Source organism: Ascaphus truei, chromosome 1 (genome assembly GCF_040206685.1).
Source record: "Ascaphus truei isolate aAscTru1 chromosome 1, aAscTru1.hap1, whole genome shotgun sequence".
Lineage (NCBI taxonomy): Eukaryota > Metazoa > Chordata > Amphibia > Anura > Ascaphidae > Ascaphus > Ascaphus truei.
The window spans coordinates 220,261,360-220,287,342 of NC_134483.1; the positions used below are offsets into that span (position 1 = coordinate 220,261,360).

The window sequence follows — 25,983 nt, forward strand, 5'->3', positions numbered from 1 at the left end:
GAAAGGCTCTACAAGACAGCACAATTGTTGAGTGTGAATGAGCTGTTGATAGCCCCAGGAACCTGGTGTTTTAAGCTAAAGTAAAGGCAAAACAATATGGATCACACAGAAGTGCTGAAGCCACAGACATTGGATGAGTTGATCCAGATACTACATGATATATTTGCCAATGATAAAGTTAATATAGAGGAGGTTCAGAGCATAATGGAATCCTATGAAAGCAATCCTCTGGAATGGATGAAATATGCAAAGGTTGACCAATACAGGTAATGCAATTGTGAACAGGTTTAAAAAGTGTAGATGTTTCATGTAGCCAAATATAGTGGCTAGAAATGTATATGATCTGTGCTAATGTTATTGGTCTTCGCTAAATTGCTAAATGTAAGTTCTAATTTGGTGTTTTTTAAGTATAAGGGTAAACGAGATACTTGGGGAGGGGGGGGGGGAGAGATGGGAACTTTCTTTTTTCATTTACCTCTGTTTTGTTAATTGTATATGTGCTTATTTGGAGTATTGTTTCCATATATCTGCAGTATGTACATGTAGCATACATTAGGAAATTGAGTTTATATGTAACAAGATGGGTCCTAAAAGTATTGCATTTTAAAACAAAATCATTTTAAAGGCTTGTTCAGATGGCAGTAACGCAGGGAAATGCCAAAGTAGCTCTTTCATTACTAGTCCATGGGTCTATAATTGCCACAGCATTGGAACACATTGATATTCTAGAATGTGTCAGTCTCTTATTAGACAGTCCAGAAACAGAAAACAAGAATTCCTTGGCAAAGGATATGGGAGTAGCTGAATGATGCATCAGCGCTAACAGTGTATGCCGCACTTACAATCTAAATTTTCGGTGCCTGAGCCCAGAGAGATAGGGACTTGCCCAAGGTCACATGGAGCTTGTTTTAAGTCAGTGCCTTTACTCACTAAGGGGGTTATGCACAAAGCAGTGATAAGTGTTTTTAAGTGAGATAAATGCCTATATTTCTCAATATTGCGTACAGCGCGATTCAAAAAGCAGTAATAACACTGCAGTATCGCGCTTTAAAGGCTTTTCATCATCAAAACACTGTCATAGGTAAAAAAATTGCGCCATAAATTGCGCCAAAAAGCACTTATCTCACTTAAAAACACTTATCACTGCTTTGTGCATAACCCCCTAAGGCACTACTTCAGCCCTTATAACAAACTTTAGAAGCTGTTATTGAAGTCCTCGTGCTGCAAGGAAAACGTAGAATTTATTTCCCCCCCCCTGCCTGAGCACTTTTGGCAGTGACCCTGTGAGAACAGCATTGCCATAATGTAAATTTCTAAATAAAAGCTATTATCTTGCAATCTAATATATTCTACTTTAGAAATCGTTTTTTTTTCTATATGTTGATGTATATGTTGCCCTAGCAGAGTTTCTCTCAATTATGAACTTCAAAGCACATGTTGTGCCTTACTAAGTAGTGATTGTTCACAGAAATCCATGTCCACGACCCCTCCTAGTTTTCCTACTTTTAATTGTATTTATAGGAGAATATTTATCAAACTGTCCAGGCTGAAAAGCTGGTACATGTATTCAAGCACCAGATTTGTAGTAAGAAAAGCAATCTCATTGTAAAACATTGGCATATTGTTTCATTTGCATTGGGTTTGCAGACTGTTAAGAAGATCCCATTTAGTTGGTTTTATTAGTTTTTAGTTGTGTGTTTTTTTTGTCTACCCTTTTTGCTGCAAGATGGGACAGCTGCACATTGTTAGTGAAAGGGGGAAGCTTTTGTTTGATTTGACTCTTTTTTTTTTATTTTATTTTTATTACCATGCACTGGAGCAGTCTTCCTTTCCCGCTACAGTGCTGCGTGTTTATTGGAAATGCCACGCAGAGCCTGTGGGATTCCAGAACGCTCTGGGGGAGTGGAGAGGGCGTGTGCCTGGGAGCCAATCACGTCTCTCTGAGTTTGACACCACAGCTCTAGCTGTTGCCAGATCAGCACTGGTAACTGCATAGTTTGCTGAATCCAGATCGAACTTGTTTGGGTACTTAACTTTTATAGGTTGAGTGTGCTTGCAAACTTACATTTACATTTTTAGTGTGTGTGTGTGTACGTATATGTAAATTTGTATGTATCTCTCTCTATCTCTCTATCTTTTGGAGCAGCTAACCGGGGATGCACAAAACACATTATTTACATAAACATATGCCAGAGAAGATGCAATTGGATGGCCATCTAGTTTAATTGGAAAGGGTTCAAGGAGATGGTTTATGTCTTGCTATGATGCTGGAAAGCGTCTTCCACTTGTACTAGAAATGGCAGTGACATTTAAAGGGTAGGCACTAATTTTAGGACCAAGAGTTTTTACAACTGCAGTTCCTCCAACGTTTTTACAAAAAACACAATATACTCTAAAAATATTCAACACTGTTATTTTATTTATTTTTTTCCCCCTTTAACTGCGTAATGATTTACAAAGCACGGTTTCCCATGGAGTAAATGGTTTTCTATTTGTTTTTATCCCCAAAATCATTAAATGACAAACCCTTATCTCTGGTCTGATTATATTATAAAACAGAAGGGCAAGAGTTGCTGTACTAATGATAACAAGTTTATCAAAAGCTTACTTAAAAAAAGACAACAGATGGTATCAGGCATTGCATGTCTTGTAATTTAGTCGGGTATGGGAAAAGGACTTCTTTAAAAAATTGATGCACATTTTTAAATTATGCTGTGTGTATCTGTGTGTAGGTATTAAAGAAGCTGACCGCCACTTATATTTGCATTTTTTTACTTTAATAAATCTTCTCTTGTCCTTTCCAAAGCAGTGTTGTTGTGTATTGTATTATTATTTTTTGTTTTGTTTTACATTTTAATTGTCTGGGAGATTAAAATGAAGCTCTCCTCAGAGCCCTTTGCAGTCTACAGGCTACCATGGTAACCTCAGAAGCTAGAGATTAACAAAATCATACCTTTTTTTTAATAATAGAACATTTTAAAGCTAAACTCAAACTTCAAATCCCTTTTCTCCACATTTTCCCCACGAGCATCAGCTTGCAATATGGGAAGTGTCAATTCGAGGAGTTGCATGGTGATTTACATTTTTGATCATATAAAATCAAACTTTGTCAGTGGACATCACTTTTTTTTTTAACCTTTTACTTGACGCAAAAGAAATGTGTGAGGTTGCAGAAACTCCACTAACCAACAAACGTCATCACGTAGCAATCTCTTTCTTATTTGACCCTAAGCAATCAAAAAATTGGGCAGTTTAAAAAAAAAAAAAAAAAAAAAAAAAAATTTTGCATTGATTAAACCACCCTTGGTTTTCCCAGTAATCTCCCTTGTAACAGGGGAAAGCCTGTTTACAACAGCTCTGAAGCAGTTGGGTGTCAGCCAGGTAGAGGTTAATCCCTGCCTGGAGGAAGACACAGCTAATAACGAGCCCACCTGACTAGCAAGGGTTTAAAAGGCAGGGAAAGAGCTGTTTCTCACTGGTCCACATACAGGACTCGTGTCCTAGATGATATGGGGCACTGGGGTGTGCAGGCCATATTTAGATGTTCCAGATGCATACAGTAGGGACACTCGGATGGGGAGAATTTTATGGTAAAGGGTAATGAGTATTTGTTGGTGTTCAGCCCTGGAGAAGTCTTGGAGGCAGGAATGAGAGGAAGTAAAAAGGTAGGAGGAGAGCAGTAGTTAGTTCATGGTCTGAGCGAAGACTGCCTGTGGGAGAGCACTTTGGATTAGATTGGAAATGTAGGGAGGATCTGTGACATGGAGAGCTTTGAAGGTGACATCTAGAACCTTGAGTCGGATGATGCTGGGTATGAGTAGCTGGCTTAGGTGTCTGCACAGTGGAGCAGCAGACATCGAATGGTCGGTGAGTTATGGAGCGTGGTTGCAGCATTTATGATGGACTGTAGAAAGAGTGGGAGATTTACAAGTTACAGTAGTCCACTCAAGATTGATCAGTAGTTTGAAGGTGAGGTTGAGTCGAGAGAAGGCGTCTTGAGGAGAATGGGGGTGACTAGGACATACTTAAGTTGTAGGAAATGAGCCAGTGCGGTTTAAGAGGTGGGTTAATGTAGGAATAATTGTGTTAGAGGAGTAGTGAAGAAGATGTGATGGAGTCATGAGCACAGGTTACAGTGGGGAGGAGGAGAGAAGATGAAACTTCCTCTTCAGTAACCCGAGATAAATTAAATTGTAGTTGTTGGGGTAGAGGGAGGACATAGTTGAGGATATACAGTGTTGTATGCAATGCTTTTTTTTTTTTAATTATTTATTATTTTTATTTGTTTTAAAGAGGTGCCCGTATGCATACTGTAGCTTGATGAATGTAAAATGCCTCTCCGACCCCTTTTCCTGTGACCGCCTCATTCTCAATTGAATTTGTGATGGATTAACTTTTTTAATTAAAAAGTTGATTTAAAAATCAAAAACACATAACATTATTTAACATTTTATAGGCGCTTTTTGTCCCTGGATATGAGGCACACAGGCACACACGCGATTCCCCCACACCCAATATACATACACACACACACACACTCACTAACGCCCCTCACCCAATACGCACACACAAAGCAACCCAATACATAGACAATAACCCTCTCACCCAACACACACATTAATCCCCCTTACCCAATACACACACATCCACAATAACCCCCTCACCCAATACACACACTTACATCCCCAATATATACAGACAAACTCCATCCACATTGCGCGTGCACACCTTTTTTACCTTACCTTGGGTGAGCCCTACAATGTGCACCGAACTCGCAGACAAATGTGGAATGCGGGGGTGGAGCTTCAATGAAGGCTTAGCCATAGGTAGGGAGAGCTGGGGCCCAGTAGTCAACAGAGACTCGGCAGCCGAACACAGATGTTGGGTCCGACCTCTGGCTGTGTCAACATCGCTTTTGAAAAAAAAAAGTCTACTGTCACAAAAAGACACTACTTGTATGTTATTCTGTATAATGTCATTCATTTCTGACAAAATGAATTACAGGTTGGGAATGCTGTGAAGGCAGAAGGGGGAGGTGAAGTGGGTTTGCAGAGAAACTAATTGAAAGTGGAGAACAAGCATGGAGGTTTGGAGACAATAGATATGAGAAGAGAAAAGGTGATGGTGAAAGATGGAATTTAGTGTGTTGGAGAGAGAAAACAAGGTCCAGTAAGTTACCATCACAATGCGTAGAAGTTAGTCCATTGAGTGAGACCAAAGGAAGAGCTTAAGGAGAGGAGTGAGGGTTGTCAATAGGAATGCGAGTGCCTCAGAGAATGAGTGAGAGAGGGGGATCAACAAGAGAAAGTGAGTGGGAGCTAGGCTGCAAAATTATCCAAAATTTGGGAGGTAACCCCAGGTTGTAGAGAGACATGGCAGAAGAGACAATAGTGTGAGCTTCAAAGGAAGAGGATGAGAAGTAGGGGCAAGACGATATGATTTGAAAAGTCCCATGAAGAGCAAAAAAGATGCATATTCCAGCATGTGAGGGGTATGTATTGGTCTACGGTTTAGAGATATGTCAGGATACATCAGGTGCAGAAGAAAATAGTAGAAGAGATATTTCATGGTTTTTTGGTGGGTAGGGATTACAGATGAGGAGATATAAATTGTGGCTGCAAAAAAGAGTCACACTGTAGTGGGCAGGGGTATATGGAAAAGTTGGACATTATAACCGTGGATTGGATTTTGGTTATACAGTAAAAGGAATAGAAAAAGAGAATGGAGAAAGGAACAGTACGTTTGCAAGTGTTGGCTATACCAAAAATCACTTGATGGATTCTATGATGTATTGTAAAATGATTGCGTTTGCTTCCCAGTGTACCACCCCGTTTGTAACTCTCAGGTCAGTTGTGTGATAATGATCCAGTTCTGGTTTTGCATTCTCATTTGCCTACCTTAGTGATTTTGCTACTGTAGAATGGAGTAAGGTGTGAACAAAGACTGGCCTGTACCTTCATCAAAAAGTTGTTTTCGTGCCTTGGTAGATTAAAATAGATGTTAACCTTTGGCAAAGGAACACAAATCTCTTTTACGGGTAAGGCTGCTGCATTAACGAATTGTTGCTGACCTTAAAGAAAATTTGTATTGGAATAAAAAAAATTGCAAGAAAAAAAAAACTCTTTGTCAAATGTAAGAGGGGGAACACGTACCAGATAATACTCTCTATGCTCCCCTCCTCCTCAGCCCAACCCCCCCCCCAACCAAGTAAAAAAAGGAGCGAGTGAGTATTCCTGTCACATAGTGATCCTCTTTTTTGTTCTGTGGCGGGAGCCAGCAAAAGAGGGCCAAGGTAAAACCAGCCAATAAATAATTATTAGCTGCAAGGCGGGACTTTGTCTCTAATCTGCTGCTGCACACAATGATCCCAATTGTTTTTGTTCTGAGAAAGCTATTTTAATACAATGTAAAAGGACAAAATACTCTGTGCTTCGAGCTTGTGCACATTTTTCAAGTCCCTGTGACGTGTTTTCATTCACTTCAGTACTCCATTTGGCAGGCTACTGAAATTAAGCCGAACAATCGTTTCGTTGCTTAACTTATTTCCTACGTGCAAAAATAATTGAACAAACACACACAACCCCAGCAAGCTCTTTTCTGTCGTTTGTTGTACATGTAGGAAATAATCCAGATTTTGATCTTCTAGTTTTCAAGATCACGATTGGAAGATGTTCCCTAGTCCGATAATAATATAAGCACAAGATAAGTTGCATCATGCACAGTCCCTAAAGTAAAATTGTCACACATTGCTTGTTAACCATTAACAAATCATAATGTCCACTTCAGAGAATATAATGCACCATTTTGTTTTGGATTATCACCCTTACTTTTCTGAATCCATCTACACTGTAATTGTAGCTCCATTTCCCTGTGTCTAAGGGAAACTACCTGTGCTGCGGTTACCTGCGTGGCTTACAGGAGGTCTACGTCTCCGCCGCTGGGAGCCTGGGTGGTCTCTGTCCTCTGTTTACAACGCCTCCACCTGCGAGGGATACTAGCGCAGCTGGATAACCCCTCACAGGACCCAATAGTCAATGAATAAGTATACACACGTGGGTATAACAAACTTATCTTTACTAACACACAAAATTAATACTATATAGCAGTACTCCCAGTAACACCAATATCACACAAGGTCCCACAATGCTATGCTCACACCACAACGCCAACCCGGTGGAACCCCCAAAGTACTGAGGTGCCCTGGGCACCTAACCACCCCAGTGTCCAGAGTCAGGCCCACACAAATAGTGTTTGTGTGGAGTAGCGCTACCCACTGTGTATGGCCGTTGGTGCACTTTGATACCTTCCTGGTCGTAGGCCAGACAAGGCCAAACTGTAGAGAGTTGATCCGGCAGACTGCCAAGTGAGCCCACGATGTGGTCTGTCCGATCCTCACCCACAGGCGTCCACCTCTGAGGGAGCTCCGGCTAAAGTGTGTCCCTTTTTTTAAATGTCTATGGTGGCCTGGGTCTAGTCTCAGACCTCTGGCCACACACCACGTGGCATCCGTCACGGATGTGCTAATGCTGACACTAATGTGCTAAGGGGAGTGTCCCTATCTGGGAGCCTACAAGCTATTAGTGGTCGGGATCTAGCTTGGACCTGAGGGGATAGCCGGCCTAGTCCAGCGGAGCATTTCTCCCTGGACCTTACCTCACCCCTTGCTGTCCTGCTCCTGACTGATGTGGTCTTCCTAGCGCGCCAAATATAACTTAACCTTTATCCTGCTTGCTGTGATACGAAGAGCCCTATTGCTCTAACTCCCCATGGTGTGTGCAGCCCTTAAGGCTGCTGGGATATGTAATCCCGCGCGGAGCCTGTTCTAAGATGGACGCCGCTCGAAGCCGTATTGCGCATGCACACGCCTCTCGCGCATGCGTAAAATTCAAAATGGCAGTGCCCTGTATCGGCGATCCGCCGTGGAGCTTCGGCGGAGGCCAGACTCCACTGCTGCCGTGCCCCACACCACCTCAGCTAGGAGGTAGAAAAGGGGACCTGCTAAATAATATTGTATTGTTCGTACTTAAGCGAACCAATATCCTTCACCCAATATGGCCCTACAATAGGTGTAAGGATAACCATCTTGTTATGATGTACTGTATAATATCTGGCATAAAAAGTGGTTTTACAAGTTGTACCTCCTTGAAGTTAGTTTATTTATGTAAGGATGGCATTTCATTTTCTGTAAAAATAAATAAATGTTGCTTCAGTGTCCTGGAACAGGATTGTATATTTTTTTCTGCTCTCACTGCCAGCTCTCCCCAGGGAAAGTTGCATGTTTTCCCTGTTCCAAGCAGCCATTGCTCCTGTGTATATTGCAACATAGTTGTTACATATTACTTTTTCCACATGCCACTAGTCGGTTACCCTGGCAACCTCCTAATGCTCATTGTTGAGATTGGTTTAGCCCTCTCCCCCTTCTTTGTATTTTGTTATGCCCCTTGGCTTCCTGTCTGGAAAGGAAAGTCTGCTCTCTCTTACCATCAGCAGCCAAAGTGAGCATCTTCCACTGCTTAGAAAGGGATTCCTTTTTACCTTCCCCTGATTTTAAAAAAAAAAAAGCCACTTGGGATACTTCTCCTCCTTACAAGAGACATTTCCTACCACAAGCTACATGCAAGTACTTTTAGATTTCTGTTAACACCACTCAAAGTTGAAAAAAATAGAAGGACTACAAGTGAGCCTGGATCCAGAATATTAAGAGATCTAGAACATTCGAGAACATAAAAAGGAGTGTCGATCCCATAGGGAAAGGGACAGCATGACAGCCAAGGTCCCCAGATGCCCTCCCCTCTTTTCCGCCTAATGGTTTTGGTAACAAGGGGTTGAGCTGAATGCGGGGAGGTCCTTTCAGAGGCCCCCTTTTTTTTTTATTTATTTATTTTTTTTTCATCATGAAGCGGTCTATCTGCCCTCTTTTAATTTTACAATTGGTAGTATTGTTTGTCTATTATTGCTACATGTTTGTTTGTTTGTTTGTCTACTGTATAACTTGGAGAGTTATTTCTGTTCGCTATGCATTTGGACACATCTTAAGATATGGTAATCAAATTTTGTATGATGGTTCCTGAGATCAAGGAACAGGTTTTTGTCTAATTTGGATACAATTCACATATGCCATCACACAACCCTTAAACTACCCCTTAATCTTGGTCACTGGATCAAATCATCTAGGATGCGGCCACATAACTTGATGCCTAAAATTGGCTCGCATATCCTTGCTTCTGCAAAATGTAGAAGCTCCAAGGGTATGTTATGGTGAACAATCTTTTGCCTAAGGTAATCAAAGCCATTACTTCAACAGGCTGTGCTAAGAGAGAAGAGCTATTCATATCAAGAATCCCACTCATCCCATTCCTTTCTAATTTGAATGACTTAAATTTGCAGTGAAGCTCGCCTTTGCAATGTCAATGAACAAATCTCAAGGACAGTCACTTAAAGAAGCTGGCCTGAATTTAGAAAATCCATGTTTTGCACTTAATGTTGGATGCTCCAGAGTGGGAACTGGGAACAGTGCGTGTTTCTGCTCCTAAATGGAAAAAAAAAAAATCTATTTTTTTTTTTTTTGGTCTTGTATAGCGCTGCTAGTTTTACGTAGCGCTTTACAGAGACATTTTGCAGACACAGTCCCTGCCCTGTAGCGCTTACAACAATGTAGTTTACCCAACATCATTACAATAAAAATACATCCCATTTTTTTTATTTATTTTTTATTAAGAAGCTAAAAAATTATCCATTTATAAATCTCAATATTTTTTGGTTTCTTTTTGGCCAAAGCATTATAAGTGAATGTGTGGTGAATGAATACCCTAAAGCTCAGCGCTGCGATCGTTAATATGTATAAATACAATTCTTAATATAAAGGTGGTGACATTAAACCTGTGTGTGATTTAGTGATAGCTGCTGTGCACACACACACACACACACACCCTGGTACACACACACCCTGGTACACACACACTGGTACACACACACTGGTACACACACACTGGTACACACACACACACACTGGTACACACACACACACTGGTACACACACACACACTGGTACACACACACACACTGGTACACACACACACTGGTACACACACACACTGGTACACACACACACTGGTACACACACACACTGGTACACACACTGGTAGGTACACACACTGGTACACACACACACACTGGTACACACAGACACACACAGTTGAGTACTGACAGAGGCAGGCGGCTCCCCGCCTCCCCCTGCACCCACCCCGCGCCCATCTCCCGCACCAAGGAGGGGGGGAGGTAGATGGGAGCGCCGGGCCCGGGACGCAAAGGTACAAACTGCCGCCCACCCCCGTCCTCCCCTCCCCCGGTGGGCAGCCACGGGATCCCTGGGCAGAATGGGGGGACACCTTGCAGCCACCACTGCCTGCGCCCATCTCTAGCACCAAGGGGACCGGAGCGCCAGGACAGGAGGCAAAGGAAGAAAAACCCACCTCCTATCACCCCGGGCGGGCAGAGGGGGGGAGACACCGCGCAAAGGAGCCAGGAGCGGGCAGAGACACACACCATGTGTGCTCTGCAGCGGGAAGCGGAAGTCCCGCCCCCTGGCCCTGCCCCAAGGCACACCGGCCCTGGCCCCTGCCCCCTGCCCCAAAGCACCCTTCCTTTCCATTCCCACATGCCTGGACTTGGAGAACGCTGATGCCGTGGGCGGGGCTTAATGCCGGGACGTAGGGGATTGGCAAAGGTAGCAAATGCCGGGGGCGGGACTTTGTTCAATGCCGGGCCGCATCCTCCAATCAGCAAGGCCCAGCATGTTTCTACAGGAGAAGCCCAACCCCTGGCATTAAAAAAAATACTCACCGCCGGGCTGCTGCAATCTCCTCCTCCGCACCGCCACTCACTCGCGCACCGCAGCTAATTGCTCGCGCACCGCTGCGGACATTAAAAAAAACGGGAACACACGGGGAAAAACCGGGACATTTCCGGGACACACAGGAAACCGGGACAGCAACCGAAAAACCGGGACTGTCCCGGCAAAAGGGGGACGGGTGGTCACCCTAGTCATAACACTACCTGTGACAATTCCCATTTACCTCTGCAGTGGAGGGAGAATGGCCTCAGTGGACCTGTCCCGCACAGGTACATGGAAAAACCTGCTACTTACAAAAGTGAGATGGGGGGAGCTTAAATTCCTCTGATGAGGGGCCACCAACCTCAAGCAACTGATACCAGTTGAAAATTAAAAGTATTTAACTATGTGTTTTGTCACATTTGAGTGTAGCATTTGGGTATTTTTGTCTTCTGTTTTATACATTTGGCCACGCTCCAATGCACTCCTTTAGATATAGATATCAATTTATTTGTGGATTCGGGGGTCAGAGATTGCTGGGATTGTGTGTGTGTGCTACCCAATTCTACCTAAAATCTTGGCTACCTGGTGGCCTTTCGAGGTTACGGTTGGGAAGGTAATTGGGGATTGCTCGAAGTCTCCAGGGTCATGCAGCTAAAATTTACCTTATTTCTTAATCTGTTGTCCTATATATTTACAATGCGAATAGTCTGTGTCTATGATTTGATTTAGCAACGATCCTGCTGACACACTTCATGTAAAACACTACATACAATTTGCACACATGTGAGATTAACAAATAAGAACATTTTAGGTCATTTTATTTCCCAAAAGATAATTTGTATGCTCTTTGGAACAGCGTTTCCTTGCATATGTTTTACGTTTGTTTAGCGAATGAGCTTAACTTTTTTGGGGTATGTTTTCACCAGTATATCATTTATTATATATATTTTTTAAATGTTTTATTATGCTTATACTATGAGGTGCTGGGGACAGTATATACAACAAAATAAATTAAAAATAAACAAGATTTGTGACCCAAGGGAAGTTAGGAAAAAAGAGTGTGGGGGTATTGGTATTTATCAAAATCTTTCAGCTGAAAAATTGGATCAATATGTGTTGAAATAAACTGTACCAGATGTATTCAACAGAACAAACCCCATTGGCAATAGTGTTTCTTTGCTTATCCCTTTCTGTGCCAAAGGTTCTTGTCCTCTCTGTGGCCACAGCACAGCGCAATAACATAATGGCCCCTGAATGCTCATGCGATCGCTTCCTCCTTGAAGTGATCTGAATGAAAGGGGCTAACCACTTCTGTTTAGTTTGCAGCTAGAGCTCTTGTACAATGCTAATTGTGAATGACCTCTAGAAAATGTTCAAAACCGATAATGTACAGCATATGTCAGGGACTCCAGGTTGCCGCCCTTTTGGTTGGGTTTATAAGGAACACCAATTTTAACAACCACATCCCTCCCCTAAAAATGTTGCAGCTGGGACATTTGGATAAATAGATCCCCATCCTTCATCCTAAAATGGTAACTTAAATGTGGAGAGGATGGGTGCCTGGCCAATAGTGATGAATGGGTAGATCTAAAGAAAATAAATAGTACCGAAAACAGCTCTTGGGCAGTAGTGGCTAGAACAACATTTACTTTATAATGGGTGCAGAACGCAATGCACAAGCTCGAATATAGTGAGATTTCAGCCAAAGTGTAGGGTGGAGCAATCTTGCTGGTTAAGTCTCTATTGTGACTATATGATTTATTCCCAAACTTTACAGGAAAATAAATCCATGCTCCCTGTTTGATGAGAATATCTGATAGTGTTTAGAGGTTAGATCAGGGCGTTTCCCACTACACCAGCTCTTTATAAAGTGCCTTAAGTATTTCAGTGTATATCGCTGTTCCCTAGAGAAATCTCAAATGTTTTTCAACCCTATTTAAATTGGTTTGGTAATGAGCATAAAAGTAGTTTGAACCGAGCTGATCTAGCCATCAATTATCCGAGGAGGTAACTTTTGAAGCTAATAGAAGTTTAAAGGAGTAAACGCATTTCTTTAAGTTTTTCACACAGCTCCATATTTAATGGAAATACACTGCATATATTTAGATGCCCAGATGTACTAAGCTCTGTTGGGCTATTTAACCCAACATTAACCTAAATTATAGGCTAAAGCAGTAAAATTCAGGGCATTATTGAAAACCCTGCTCTCTGATTGATTGGTTTTAAAATTCCGGGCATTATCCACAGTAATGCCCTGAATTTCAGCAGTTTTCAATCTGTTTATTTCCAGCCAATCAGCTTTCAGAACAGCTGAGACAGGGCAGGGGATTGGTTTGAATCAAGTAAAGCTCTGAGACATGGCAGGGGATTGGTCAAAAAGTATCAGCCACGGTTTGACTCCTCCCCCTCCCGAGCTGACTGAGATTTTCTGAGCAGATTCAGTTGAATTGGGGGGAGGGGGGAGACTGCAAAGAAATAAGTGTGTTGTGTATAGAGGTGCAGTGTGTGTGTGTGTGTGGGGGGGAGGGTGTAGAGGTGCTGTGTTGTGTGTAGAGCTGGGGGGGAGAGTGCAAAGTTTAGTAAGTGGCTGCATTTTTTATTGTGGCTGGAGTGTGTGCGTGTTGTGCTGTTGTATGTGTAGCAGCAGTTTGTGTGAGTGGAGAGCTGATGTGTGTGTGTGTGTGTGTGTGTGTGTGTGTGTGTGTGTGTGTATAGAGCTCCAGTGTGTGTGTGTGTGTGTGTGTCAGTAGCAGTGTTTATGGGTGTAGCATGTGTGTGTAGCAGCAGAGTTTGTGTGTGTGTGTAGAGGTGCTGTGTAGAGGAGGTGCTGTGTTGTGTGTGTGTGTGTGTGTGTGTGTGTGTGTGTGTACACAGAGGGGCCGGCAGTGTGTGGATATAGATATCTGCAGTGTAAGAGTATGTAGAGGTGGTTTCATGTATTTACCATTTTATTTTAATAAAAAAATATATTTAACTATACAAAAGTGTCTATTATTTATGAAATAAGCTTACATTTAGCCTATAATAGTAATAATCTCCTCAGAACAGGGCATTACTGGCCAATAATGCCCTGGCTGGGTTAAAGTCCCTCGGCTTCGCCTCGGGCCTTCAACTCTTCCAGCCAGGGCATTATTGGCCAGTAATGCCCTGTTCTGAGGGGATTATTATTTAATTAACATTGGGTTCATCATAACTCCTGTTCACTTAGGAGAGTAACCTAACATTAATACACTGTTCCTCCTTGAAATAATGTCTGGTTACATTTTTGTTTCAATTTTTTTTATTGGAAATATATAAGCAACGATACAGGGTTGTTATGAACACATGACTGAGGTTGGTAGAGAACATTTACAATAAACATTTTATCATAACGGAAGGGGAGGGTATGGAGGGGGGGAAGACAGACGGGCGGGGAGGGGTGGAGGGGGGAGGTCCCTGCGACATGGATCTAGGCCGGCCCCGAGGGTCGCGACCCCATTCACGGGTCCCAGTTTTATTTTTTTTGGAACTGCAGCAGTTTTTTATGGAGCATCGCTGTGAGTCTCTCCATAGTCATGACTGTGTTGATCCTTTTGACAACTGTGCCTCTAGTTGGGGCTTTTATTTGCTTCCAGGCCGCTGCGGCTGAGCATCTGGCGGCTGTGAGAATCGAAGAGATCAGTCTGCCCATTGGCGTGGGGATTTTTCAATAGATTTGCCGAGCACGAAGGTCAGGGGGTCCAAGGGTATCTCTAGTCCTGTGGTCTCATGTATTAACTTTTGAATCATGGACCAATATCTCTGGATCTCTGGACATGACCACCAAATGTGAGCCATGTCTCCCTTTTGGCCACATCCCCTCCAGCACAGGTCTGGTTACATTTTTAAGGCCATAGTGCGAATGATATGTATTGTATGTCTTTTTTTATATAGCGCCATTAATGTACATAGCGCTTCACAGTAGTAATACATGTGGTAATCAAATAAATAACAGTATAAATAACAGATCATGGGAATAAGTGCTTCAGACATAAAAGTAACATTAAGGAAGAGGAGTCCCTGCTCCGAGGAGCTTACAGTCTAATTGGATATGTGAAAGATCTGGTCCCCCTAACATCGCCATCCAATAAAGGCCGGAATTAATGTTCGGTTATTTGAGTTTTGAGGGAGAGGGAAGTACCAGATTACTTTTAAACCTCCCCAAACATGTGGAGAGATACCTGGGCACAAAACTTAACACACACGTAAGATACACCTTTTTTTTTTGTTTGTTTATTTTAAAAAGGTATGTGTATATATAATCTCTATCTTGTAAATACTACAAAGAAAATAAACATTGTGTTCAGTGTTTTTGGAAGGTATAAAGTCACCTATTTTAGTACTTTAGTCAAATAGGATCTTCTCCCGGGTCTGAATGGGAGTAACGCCAAGTTAAGGAATGACTTATTGTAACCAATGTCTTATTACATTCCTGTAACTTGCGCAGACCTTTGTGAATAGGCCTTGTTTGGGGGAATGCCTCTTTTTTGCATCGCATTAGCACAAACTTTCGTTATACTTGACTCAATGGCCTTTCCGTATGAAAACATGATTTAACCTAACGTTACGGCGCTTTGAATATACACGTTGAGGCGTAATGTGACGTTAACATAGGGTAATACATATGTAGCCCCCTTTCCTCTGTGTCAGGGCGACCACGTTTGCTGCTAATACCTGTGTGGCAAACAGGAGGACTGATCCTCTGCCACTGGGAGCCTGGGGTGTGTAATGAGTATACCAACAGTGCCTCCACCTGAAAGGGATACTGTGCAGTGGGATAGCCCCCTCCAGGACCATATGATCAGTAACAAAACACAGGATATATGTAACAGTGTTTACTGGACAGAACTTGTAAAAAATAACACACACACCATACCATACAGTATGAAGAAACGCCAACCCAGGGAATATCCCCACAGTAATTGGGTACAGAGGCACCAGTGTCCCAGTGTCCAGGCCACGAAGGCCTATCCTACCCCCAAGTGTGAGACAGCGCTGCCCCACGTGAATGATTGGTGCACTTGTAGACATACCTTCCCGGAGCTCCAGCCCCGGGTGTTGCTGAGTTAGGCCAAGCAAAAGGTCAATCTCTTCCACCGAAGGTCTGCCTCCGCGTTGGGTGGTATCTGGTTGGAGGGTCCCACCTTAGGATAGTCTCTGACTTGGTGTCTGGTCCTAGACGCAGGCCATGCACACTGCGTGCGTCTGTCACCGCTGAGCTGATGAACACTACTGTGCTAAGGTATGCGTCCCTGTCTTAGGGCCTGCCATACAACACACAAGCTAATGGAGAGGGGTCTAGCTGGGACCTAAGGGGGTATCTGGCCTAGTCCAGCGGAGCACTTCTCCCTGGACCTTACCTATCTCCTTGCTGTCCTGCTTCCGACTGACGTGCTCCTCCTGAGCGTGCCAAATGTATCCTTTCCTCTCAGGAAATCCTGTTGTAACTTTGACACTTTATTGTAGATCCATATATTTACATTTTTAACAGTTGCTGTATAGTTGAAATATTGATCATTATGAATAATAGGGACAGGCGAGTGAGGGTGAATAGCCATAACTTGTATGTAAAATGCTTCTTTTTATTTTTATTACTTGTCTGTTTTTTGGTTGTTTTTCTCTGGTGCCTTCACTCTGTTTAATGTGACTGTTATTCAATCTCCAAATAAAAAATGGTAACATCAAAACGACCTAGTGGTAGCTCTAATTGGCTAGTCGCACATTTCCTTCTGTGACCTGAATATATTCACACCACAGAGTGACTTCCTTTCCTACGTTGCCTCGTAGTGGTGGAGATGTTCTCTTATCTTCTCACCGTTGCTTGCAGGTACACGCGGAATCTTGTGGATGAAGGAAATGGGAAGTTTAACTTGATGATTCTCTGCTGGGGTGAAGGACACGGCAGGTAAGAGTTAACTTTAATGCAGTTTTTTATGCATTTGTTCAAGCATTCAGTTGAATAAATGTACAGTAACTTTTTATCTAAGCACTGAGCATTCATTAACACCCCATAAATGATCAATACACTTCACATTTAGGTCTACAGTTGGATCTTTTTATAACCTCCTGTGTTGCCCCAAAAAATCCAGCAATGCATTGCTCTTCAGTTTCAATATAGAACAAAGTGCAATGCTTCTCCCATCTATTACTGGTCTCTTATGTCGAGTATTCCTTCTGCACTTTTCTGGGTTCCTACATCCTTAGCGTTTATATTGCTCTCTCGCTGTTTTAGTGCTACCAAAGACACTATTGAGTTTTCAACATCTGGCGAATAAAAAATGTGTTCTGGCATACGCATTGTTCATCCCTCATTCCTTCTCATATCTTCACACTTTTTTGCTTCTCGGGGTGTCCTTTAACTCACTGATTTTATGGTACTTTTGTTCCATGTTATTGACTCTTCTAATTCTTCTTTAGCAGCAAATACCCTGAGGTTGAATGTTTCACAATATGTCTCAAAACTTTACATAATCTTTTGCCTTGAGCTGTTCTGACTCTTATCTGGTGTCTGTAATTATGTGCATTAATTCATGTATGCAATACTGAAGGTTTTTAATCAATATTCCAGTGCCTTTAACCTCTAATACTTTTTTTTTTATTATTATTATTATTATATAACTAGGGTTGCATTAGTAAGACCAAAAAAAAAACCTATTAAACCCTCTACATCCTCTCTAACCCTCTATCTTTAGATTTAGGCTTGGCCCTTTATTTAAAATATCATGTTTTGATTCCCCCCACGCATTTTGAAACTAAACGGTAGTCTAACTATTTACTTTGAAAAATATTGAATGGTAAAATATATTTAATGATCCAAGTCAAATGATAACTTTTTGTAAAACAAAATGTATCTTGCCAATACATTGGACATGACACGTTTCTTCCATAAATTGTGTGTAAATAAAAATAAATAAAAAAAACAAAAACCTGTCCTGCCCTGTGATATTTTAAACTCAAGAAGTAAGTTTCTTATCCTTAGGCTACGCTTATAGTGCCGGCGACGTCAGGCTGCAGTCGCTGGAAAAATCAAATTGAGATGACTTCCAGCGATCACGACCAAGCTGTCGCTCCGTTGCGTCGCGCTTACTATAAGCGCACGCGACGGCGGCAATGCATTTGTTTTGATGCAACATCGCTGTCGCCGGCATTATAAGCGCAGCCTTAGAACTGTAGAAGGGGCGCGCTCCTTTTAAACATGTTTACCAAAATGTTGGAGACCTCAGTCACCCAAGTAGTTAAACTAAGCGAATCTGCTGAAATAGCAGACATTTCACCTGCCTACATACAGCACGTTGCAACACCCTTCATTTCGTTGCTTTTGACAGTAGAGATTCAGTAATTGGACCGGTTTCAAAATAAATGTTGGTTATAGCTTTTTCTTTTTATGAACAAATATACATTTAATTCATTTATTAACTTGCTGGAATGCAAGGGGTATCACTGTACAATGTATATCAATGTCCCTGTAGCACTATAGATATAAAGCGCAAGTGTTGGAGGCAATACTGAGCTGGTTTATCATTCACTTTCCATAGCAGCATCCATGATCACACCAACTCCCACTGCTTTCTGAAGATCCTTCAAGGAAGCCTCAAGGAGACGCTGTACGACTGGCCAGAGAAGAAACTAAATGGCGAGATGGTGAAAAAATCAGAAGGTGTTCTGAAGGAGAATATGTGTGCCTACATCAATGGTAATTCGTACAAATTAATTTTATGTCTACTTATTGGTATATTTTGCATGTCAAATTGCTCAGAGGAGAACAAGCCTAGTTTTTTTTTTTTTTAAACCCTTTAGCTGATGAAGGAGCTTTCCGCAGATTTGTAGAGCAATGGGTGGGTGTCCCCTTTGGCAACCAGAGGGTCGGCAATACATTGCTTATCCCCTTCCTTGCTGGAGTAGGTAAAACAAAGGTCTTGTATTTTTACAATGCCGTACGATCAGCAAGGGGTACCAAGAGACGGGTGGGGTGTTTTTGTCCCCCCCTCCCCAAAGGTTCAAGGTAAGTGAAGTCACTATATAGACCTTCAATGCTAATCTGTAGGGAGTGCAACTGTATCAGCGGTATATAGCAATCAGTCATTACTAGATAGAAATAATCAGCACACAATACTGTACACCAGAGTAAACCGGAGTAGAAGGGAGGAGCACTCACAGAAATAAAGAATAGAGTTGCCAGGGGCGCTGTATGCCACTGGGAAATGTACGGGTAGTTTCAAGCATACAAGAGAAGACAGAACTCGTATGGACGCTTTTGGGCTGTTTTGTGATTTATTAATGTGGATCAACGAAGGCAAACTAATCACATCATTTTTTTTTTTTTTTAATCAGATGTCTTTGGGATCTAAAAGCACATAAGTAGTTAGGCCGCGTCCTTAGTAGAACGCGCTAGATTCCGCGCTCCTCTGTGACCCGGTGTCATGCTTGAAATACAAACTCATTTGTATTGCGAAGTGCCGCTCTCCCTGTAGCACATGTGCACGTGCTAGCGCATATGCATTGGCGACATAGTGTTTGTTTCGGCGCAAGCTACGTAGTTCGTGCCGTATCCTGCACTATGGACGCGGCTTTAGAGGTGATTTGTAAGCGTGACCAAACCTAAAGTATTGATCATTTGATTGCAACCATTTTTCTGCAGCACAGAGTGGATGAAAAGAAACCTCAAAAGGATATTCAATCCATAGTATTTATACAGACAAACACTTTTTTGGGAGCAGTACTTCAATATAGTGAATTTATTAATGGGATATGTTGGGTTTACCTCACATGGTACTGAGAATAACTCTGAGATTTAAGGTCCTTTACTTGAAACATGGAGATACATTGCAATTTTTAACAGTTTAATCCACCATTTTACGGTAATCCTTTTTTTAAGGTTATCTATATGAGTTACGTCAATAAACCTATATTTTACTCTTTCCCTCTCCACTTAGACTCCATTGGCCTTCATCGTGTGGAGAATCCAAGCCACACTGAGACAGCTGTAAGTCTCCATTTATACAGCCCTCCATTTGACCAGTGCCAAACTTTTGATCAAAGAACAGGGCACAAAAACGCTGTTAAGATGACGTTTTGGAGCAAGTATGGTGAAAGGACTCCCTTTGTAAGTATAAATAAGGAATTCTGCCTAATTATTTATTAATCCATTACTTCTGGTGGTACCTGATCAGGTATTGGGACGTTGCATTGTATACAGAACAAAAAAGCTGTGGCACTTTAAACAGAATTTTGCAAAATAAGCTGCTTTTTTTTATGTAGTAGACCCTACTCCGTTAATAAATTGTGCTTATTTTTGCTGGATTTTGTAGGAGGGTTGTTTGTTCTATATATGTTATAGTGACTGGATTGACAAAAAAATTTTCATCGAAAAATATAAGTAGGTAGAAAAAAGAAAGTTTAATAAGTAACTTCTTTGGGGGGCTTATTGAAACTGTGTCTCCTCTCCCACCATCAACAATTCAAAACATACTGACATCTGTTCAATAGCTCATCACATAACTAGTTTTAATAACGGTCATCACACCATTTTACTGTGCATAACGTGTCCTTACTTATTCTTACGGGTTCAAAAACCATGGGGTCTTTATCAAGGGGGTCTAATTGTACAAACGACAACAAAACCACATCGGATTTAGAGACTGAATCATTTTGAAAAACAATGGGATGTTGTACTTAAAAAAAAAAAAAAAAAAAATCAAAAAAGGCCCCACTTTTAAATATTTATTATGCGTTATGTTGCAACATTTTGGGTCACCAACACCCTTCCTCAGACCTAATGCCATATTTTCCATTTCAGCAATCGCTTGCGTGTGTTGTCATATGCCATCTCCTTTTTGTTTAAACACAATTAAAGGGTGCACACGAGTCGTCATGCATGACACCAACACTGCTGTTTTAGTTCATTTTCCACTTTAAACTGGGTGATGGGTAAATGCCATTTAACACCGATCAAGTTCGGATATCTGTTATCTGCACTTCCTGAACAACATCCCCAAGACCCTTTTATGTATTATTCTGCGAAGCTGGACAGGGGTTCTGTTCCATTCAAATGGATGGGACTACATTTATTCTTTGGCATGTGGACAGCATATTGGATTTGTAAATCTTTAGCCTTTTATAGGATTGTAATAAAAAGATTATAGAATGATGTTTGTGAACTTTTACAGTGTATAGTCATGACTGTGTGGCCTAGTGTATCTAGATGAACGTGGCATGTTTGTCTAGTGACCTTTCTAACATACAGTGAAAATATGCACCTCTATTAATATTTAACATGGATTGTCACACTAAGCGTTTATGGATTTTGAAATATGGAAATGTGTTTTTGTTTTTTTGTGTGCATTTTATCTCAATGCTAAAGATATGATAAAATGCACACAAAGGTCACAAGTATTCAGATCATGCTATACATACTAGCAAGACGTAGATGCCTAATGTGGGCTAAAAGGTAACAGAGAACTGGAAAATCGTTATAATTTGCCAAGGTTTTAACTTTGTAATCATGAAAGGAAAGCTTTATGATAACATTTAATTGGAGAATTTTATTAAATTCATAAAATATTAAATATTCATGTAGCGCACTTTCCCCCACCCCCTGGGAGATATGGCGGCTACGGTGTGTGGGTTGCATTACCTGTGGCTCGCAGGAGGGCCGAGCCTGGGGTGTGTATGATCCGTCTGGTGACAGCATCTCCTACTATGTTGGATCTTACTATGTTGGATAACCACATGACGGGACCCAATACAATAATACACACACTGAACAAAATAGCAGTTTACTGTATGCATAAGAATAATAAAAATATACCGTCCCCACCAACTAGGCCTCGCACGGCCGTACTTTCAGTGGCCTCCAACTCAATGTCCACACCTGATGGATTATCCCCCAAAGTACTGAAGGTATTTGGGCACCCAACCACCCTGGTGTCCACAGGCGCTGCCCACAACTACCGTGTGTAAAGTTGGTGCACTTGTTGATAACTGCAGGGTACTCCAACACCCGGAAGCGCCACAACGGAAGGATAGGATCCACTGATCCAGCGATGGTTGTTGACAACGTCCGCCTCCACGTGGTGAGACCTTCCGCGTGGATGGTATCACCATTGAAGATAGTCTCTGATCTGTAGAGTGAACTGGTCCCAGACCACCGGATCACCAGTTTGCTGCTGTGTCCCTCACACTGGTGCTACAGGGGCAGTGTCCCTAACTACTGGGCCTGTCCCTGCAGTGACCACAAACTGAGGGGAGTCGGGGCATAGCTGGGGCCTAAAGGGGTCTCTGGCCTAGTGCAGGGGTCACAGATGCCCTGCACCTACACCCCCCCTCCGCTGCCAGACGTAGCCAGAGGTAGGGGGCAGATGGGACCAGGGGGGACCCAGGCTATAGTCATATTATACAATGGCAACATTTCTCCTCATGTCTTTCCATTTTGTTATTACCATAAGGCCTTTTTTCCCTCTCCCCCAAACAAACGACAGAGCATGAGAGACACGTGGCCTCATCTTGCAGATTGATCATAGCACTGCCAGAAATGATAGGCAAAAAAATGACATTTACTTTAAACTGCCAGGCACTGGCACCCACATGTTCAAAAACATAGATTTTAAATCTCTCCTGGAGCACGTCTGCTTTTTGTTCACTGCATCAGATGAGAGCCTGGGTATCTAGTTCAATAGATAGGTTCCTTATGTGTGGTGTTAATATGTTCCTGGAATTTACTAATATTTAATAATAGTCATCCCGGCATGGCATACTGTTTAATCTGCCCATAGACCATCCAAAGGGGTCAGCTGTTCCAATTAATTACATTTAAAGGAAGAGCGTAATAAAAGCGCATTAATCCATACTAAAACATGTAACATTCAACAGTGTATTTCTCGCACTGTAATGTAACCAAAGAGATGACAGATTTGCTATTTTAATGCAAATACAGCCAGTCGTTTTCTTTGTTCCTATAGTACGTCTTGCTGTGTAACCACGGCTTCTGGAAACCTACATGCCTGACCTGCAAATACAGGTTACACCGTTTGCTTACATATTCCTCCCTGTTCAGCTCTCATTAAGTTTGACAAAAAGACAAATGCCCTTACTTGTAAACGCTTGAATTACATTCCTCCCTCGGGATGAATTTTTCCAACGCTTCAGCGCATGTGTATTATATTATGAGGGTCTGGATGCAGTTATGCTGTCTAGGACATTTGGTCGCAGTCGTTTTGCCGCCACCAAATTTCCGCCGCCACTCACCTCTCCGCTGGCCGTTTTGCCGCCAAGGTAGGCCCCTACTCTTAATGCTAGCCCCTTACCATAACCGCTAAAGCCTCTTAAATTAACTTGCCCCGTTGGAGAAGCGGCCAGCAACAGAGTGGCTGCGGCAAATGATCCCTCTGTAGCCAAACGCCGGTGGAGACTTGGTCGCTGTGAGACGGCCGTGAACCAAATGTCCGATTCCGGTTGCTACTGTATGTTCTTCCTTGTAGGTAACTTTGCTCTAGTAGCAAGATGACAAATCTAAGACCGCGCTTATAGTGCTGCGGTCGCTGAAAAAAATTGAATTGACTTCCAGCGATCGCGACCAAGCCGTCGCATCGCTCCTACTATAAGCGCACGTGACGGATTCAATACATTTGTTTTGACGCAACGTCGCGTCGCAGGGACTATAAGGGCGACCTAAGAATAATTACCAAACTTTTGCAGATCGTATCTGGGATATTGTAAAGGAATATCGAATAATTGTTTTTTCTTGCACAGCACTCAGTGGATGCAGCGCTGTACCTGTAATTTTGCAGTCGCAGATCCCTGCTCCGTTGAGCTTGCAATCTGTTTTTGGTGCTTGAGGCAGAGGGAGATAAAGGGACTTCCTCAAGGTCACAAGGAGCTGACCCCGGGATTTGAACCAGACTCCCCTGCTTCAAACTCAGTGTCGCTATATCAGTCAGTGCCTTTACTCACTGAGCCACTCCTTCAGTTCGATTTATATTAAAGTATATGCTAAGATGTTCTAAAGCAGCAGTAACTGTAGCGCTATGTATATCTGAATCTATATCTCTGACCCATGGTCCCCTGGCTTCTGCGAATATCTCAATTCCTGAGATATTGGCAAAGGACAAGAATACTTGCCCGGTGGACACAAAATGGTTGCGATGCCAGGCCTGCTCCGGAGGCTAATAAAACGTTGCCATATCATCGGAAGTTGATGTTTCAACTTACTGTTGGTGACCAAGCAGAACTTGTAGTTTTGTGCGAAACGCTGGCAGACAAAAAAAAAAAAAGCTATCTCTGAACCCCCACCCCGCCTGCTTCCTGGAGGTCAGATATCCGCTCCGAGGAAACCCTTACGGACTGCGTAATTTAAAATAACAAAAAGGGATATTACTACTTTACTGCATTGGGATGAGGAAAAGCAAGACCAGGGATTTGCTGTACTGCTGAAGCAAAGCTTTAGCTACAAATACAAACTGTGCTTTTTGAAGCATTTTCTTTTTCGCTAACCTGTAGTATACACTTTATGGGTAACTTTCCGAAGTAATGGCTTCAACTTTGTTTCTGCATTGCACCTTCAAATTATTTAAGAGATGCCAATTATGTCACATTCAAGTAGATGGATGGATAGATTTTTCTGAATCCCTTTTTATTTATTTATTCTGCTTAAGTTGTAACTTTTTTTTGTTTTGTTTTGTTTTTCTTCAGGCCATTGCACAGTCCCAGGAAAACAACTAACCAAGCCCTGCATGGGGCTGGAGATGTTCTGAAAATCCTGTGGAACCTGGATTATACTGCAGCTTCGCCTTAGCCTCTTGAAGTTCCTTTGATCAAGCTGTACATATAGCTCCAGTAGGCCTTACAAGAAGGCAGTTTTGGAATGCTAAATGTATAACTAATATGAGGTTTTTTTAGACATGGGTAAAACCTACGTAGGTATACCCCTTTTTAACGTCATATTTTACATTTCTTTTTTTTTTTTCTTTACATTTTAATAGGATGATCTGAATACTTGTGCATGACAGTGATGGAATTGGTGATTGGCTTTTTTTTAAAAATGTAAAATGATTAACAACGTTTACTCTTCTTATTGGAGAATGACCAAATTTGTATGTATAGGTTTTAAATGCTTGTGTTGTAACAAATGTACATTTCGATCTGCATATTTTTAGAAAAATAGCCCATGAATTTGGAATTTTTACAAGGAGCAATAAAGTACAAATTCATTACACGTATGTTTATTATTTCAATATGATTTATTTTCTTGTACTGTATCTGACTCGTACAGTAGTGCATACAGCATCCGTTGCATTTCCATGTGTTCCACATTTAATAGCATAGTCCTAATCAAGTAGGACTGAATATTATGAACCACAAGCATAATCCCACCATGGCAGTATGCATTTTATCATAGCAATGCCACTTACTCAATATGTGTGGATTTTTAAATACAAATGTCCTGACCGCAGTACTATTTATTTCTGAATCAGTGTGGTGATCCTTTTCGTATAGCTGCAAATGTAACCTAGTAAGTTCCTATTTCATGTTTTAGGCACCAAACATTAGGTCCATATTAATTAACCCATCATTGCCATCACAGGTGCAACTCCAGGTGCCCACGACATCGGGCAGCTTTAGTTTAATGACCGAAATGGTCTCAGCTAGAGATTTCTCCTGCCGGTATCCTGGCATGTTATGTTGGGTCCAATAGGTTTGCCTTTTTGAAAAAATAAATAAAATAGGTGGACCTAACAAAATCTATTTAAGACCATTGTTGGGCTTCCTTTTTTTTTCGTTTTCAAATGCATATCAACAGAAAAGTAGCGATATTGTGTAAATGGTAAACTCCAATAAACCTTTCATTTTTCTAAACCAGTTGTCTCAATATTTTATTCATCTACATTTAAAACTTCACATAATGCTAGGGTAACAGGAGTAGGCTTCAAGAACAGGCATGAGACATGTATAATGCTCTTTATGCTTACTTTAAATACATTGATTCATTGTAGGTTGGGATACTGTTTAAGGGATCAAGAGTTCTTCTTTTACCAGTGTCATTATGTCTCTAACTCTATTCATATATCGCCATCTCTCCTTCCTTCGCTACTTCTCAGTTCACATGAACTCCTTTCTTACCTGCGCCCTCTGACACT

At 41.9% G+C, this 25,983-nt stretch overlaps 1 protein-coding gene across 1 annotated transcript; it reads left to right on the plus strand.

Annotated features, from left to right (window-relative positions):
- CDO1 (cysteine dioxygenase type 1) lies at window positions 1-25,702 on the plus strand. The gene is made up of 5 exons (XM_075601298.1): window positions 1-266; window positions 16,680-16,757; window positions 18,388-18,545; window positions 19,786-19,955; window positions 24,539-25,702. Exons 1-5 carry the CDS (start codon window positions 97-99, stop codon window positions 24,566-24,568), a joined length of 606 nt encoding a protein of 201 aa, XP_075457413.1. The 5' UTR covers window positions 1-96; the 3' UTR covers window positions 24,569-25,702.
- The last annotated feature ends 281 nt before the right edge of the window (window positions 25,703-25,983 follow it).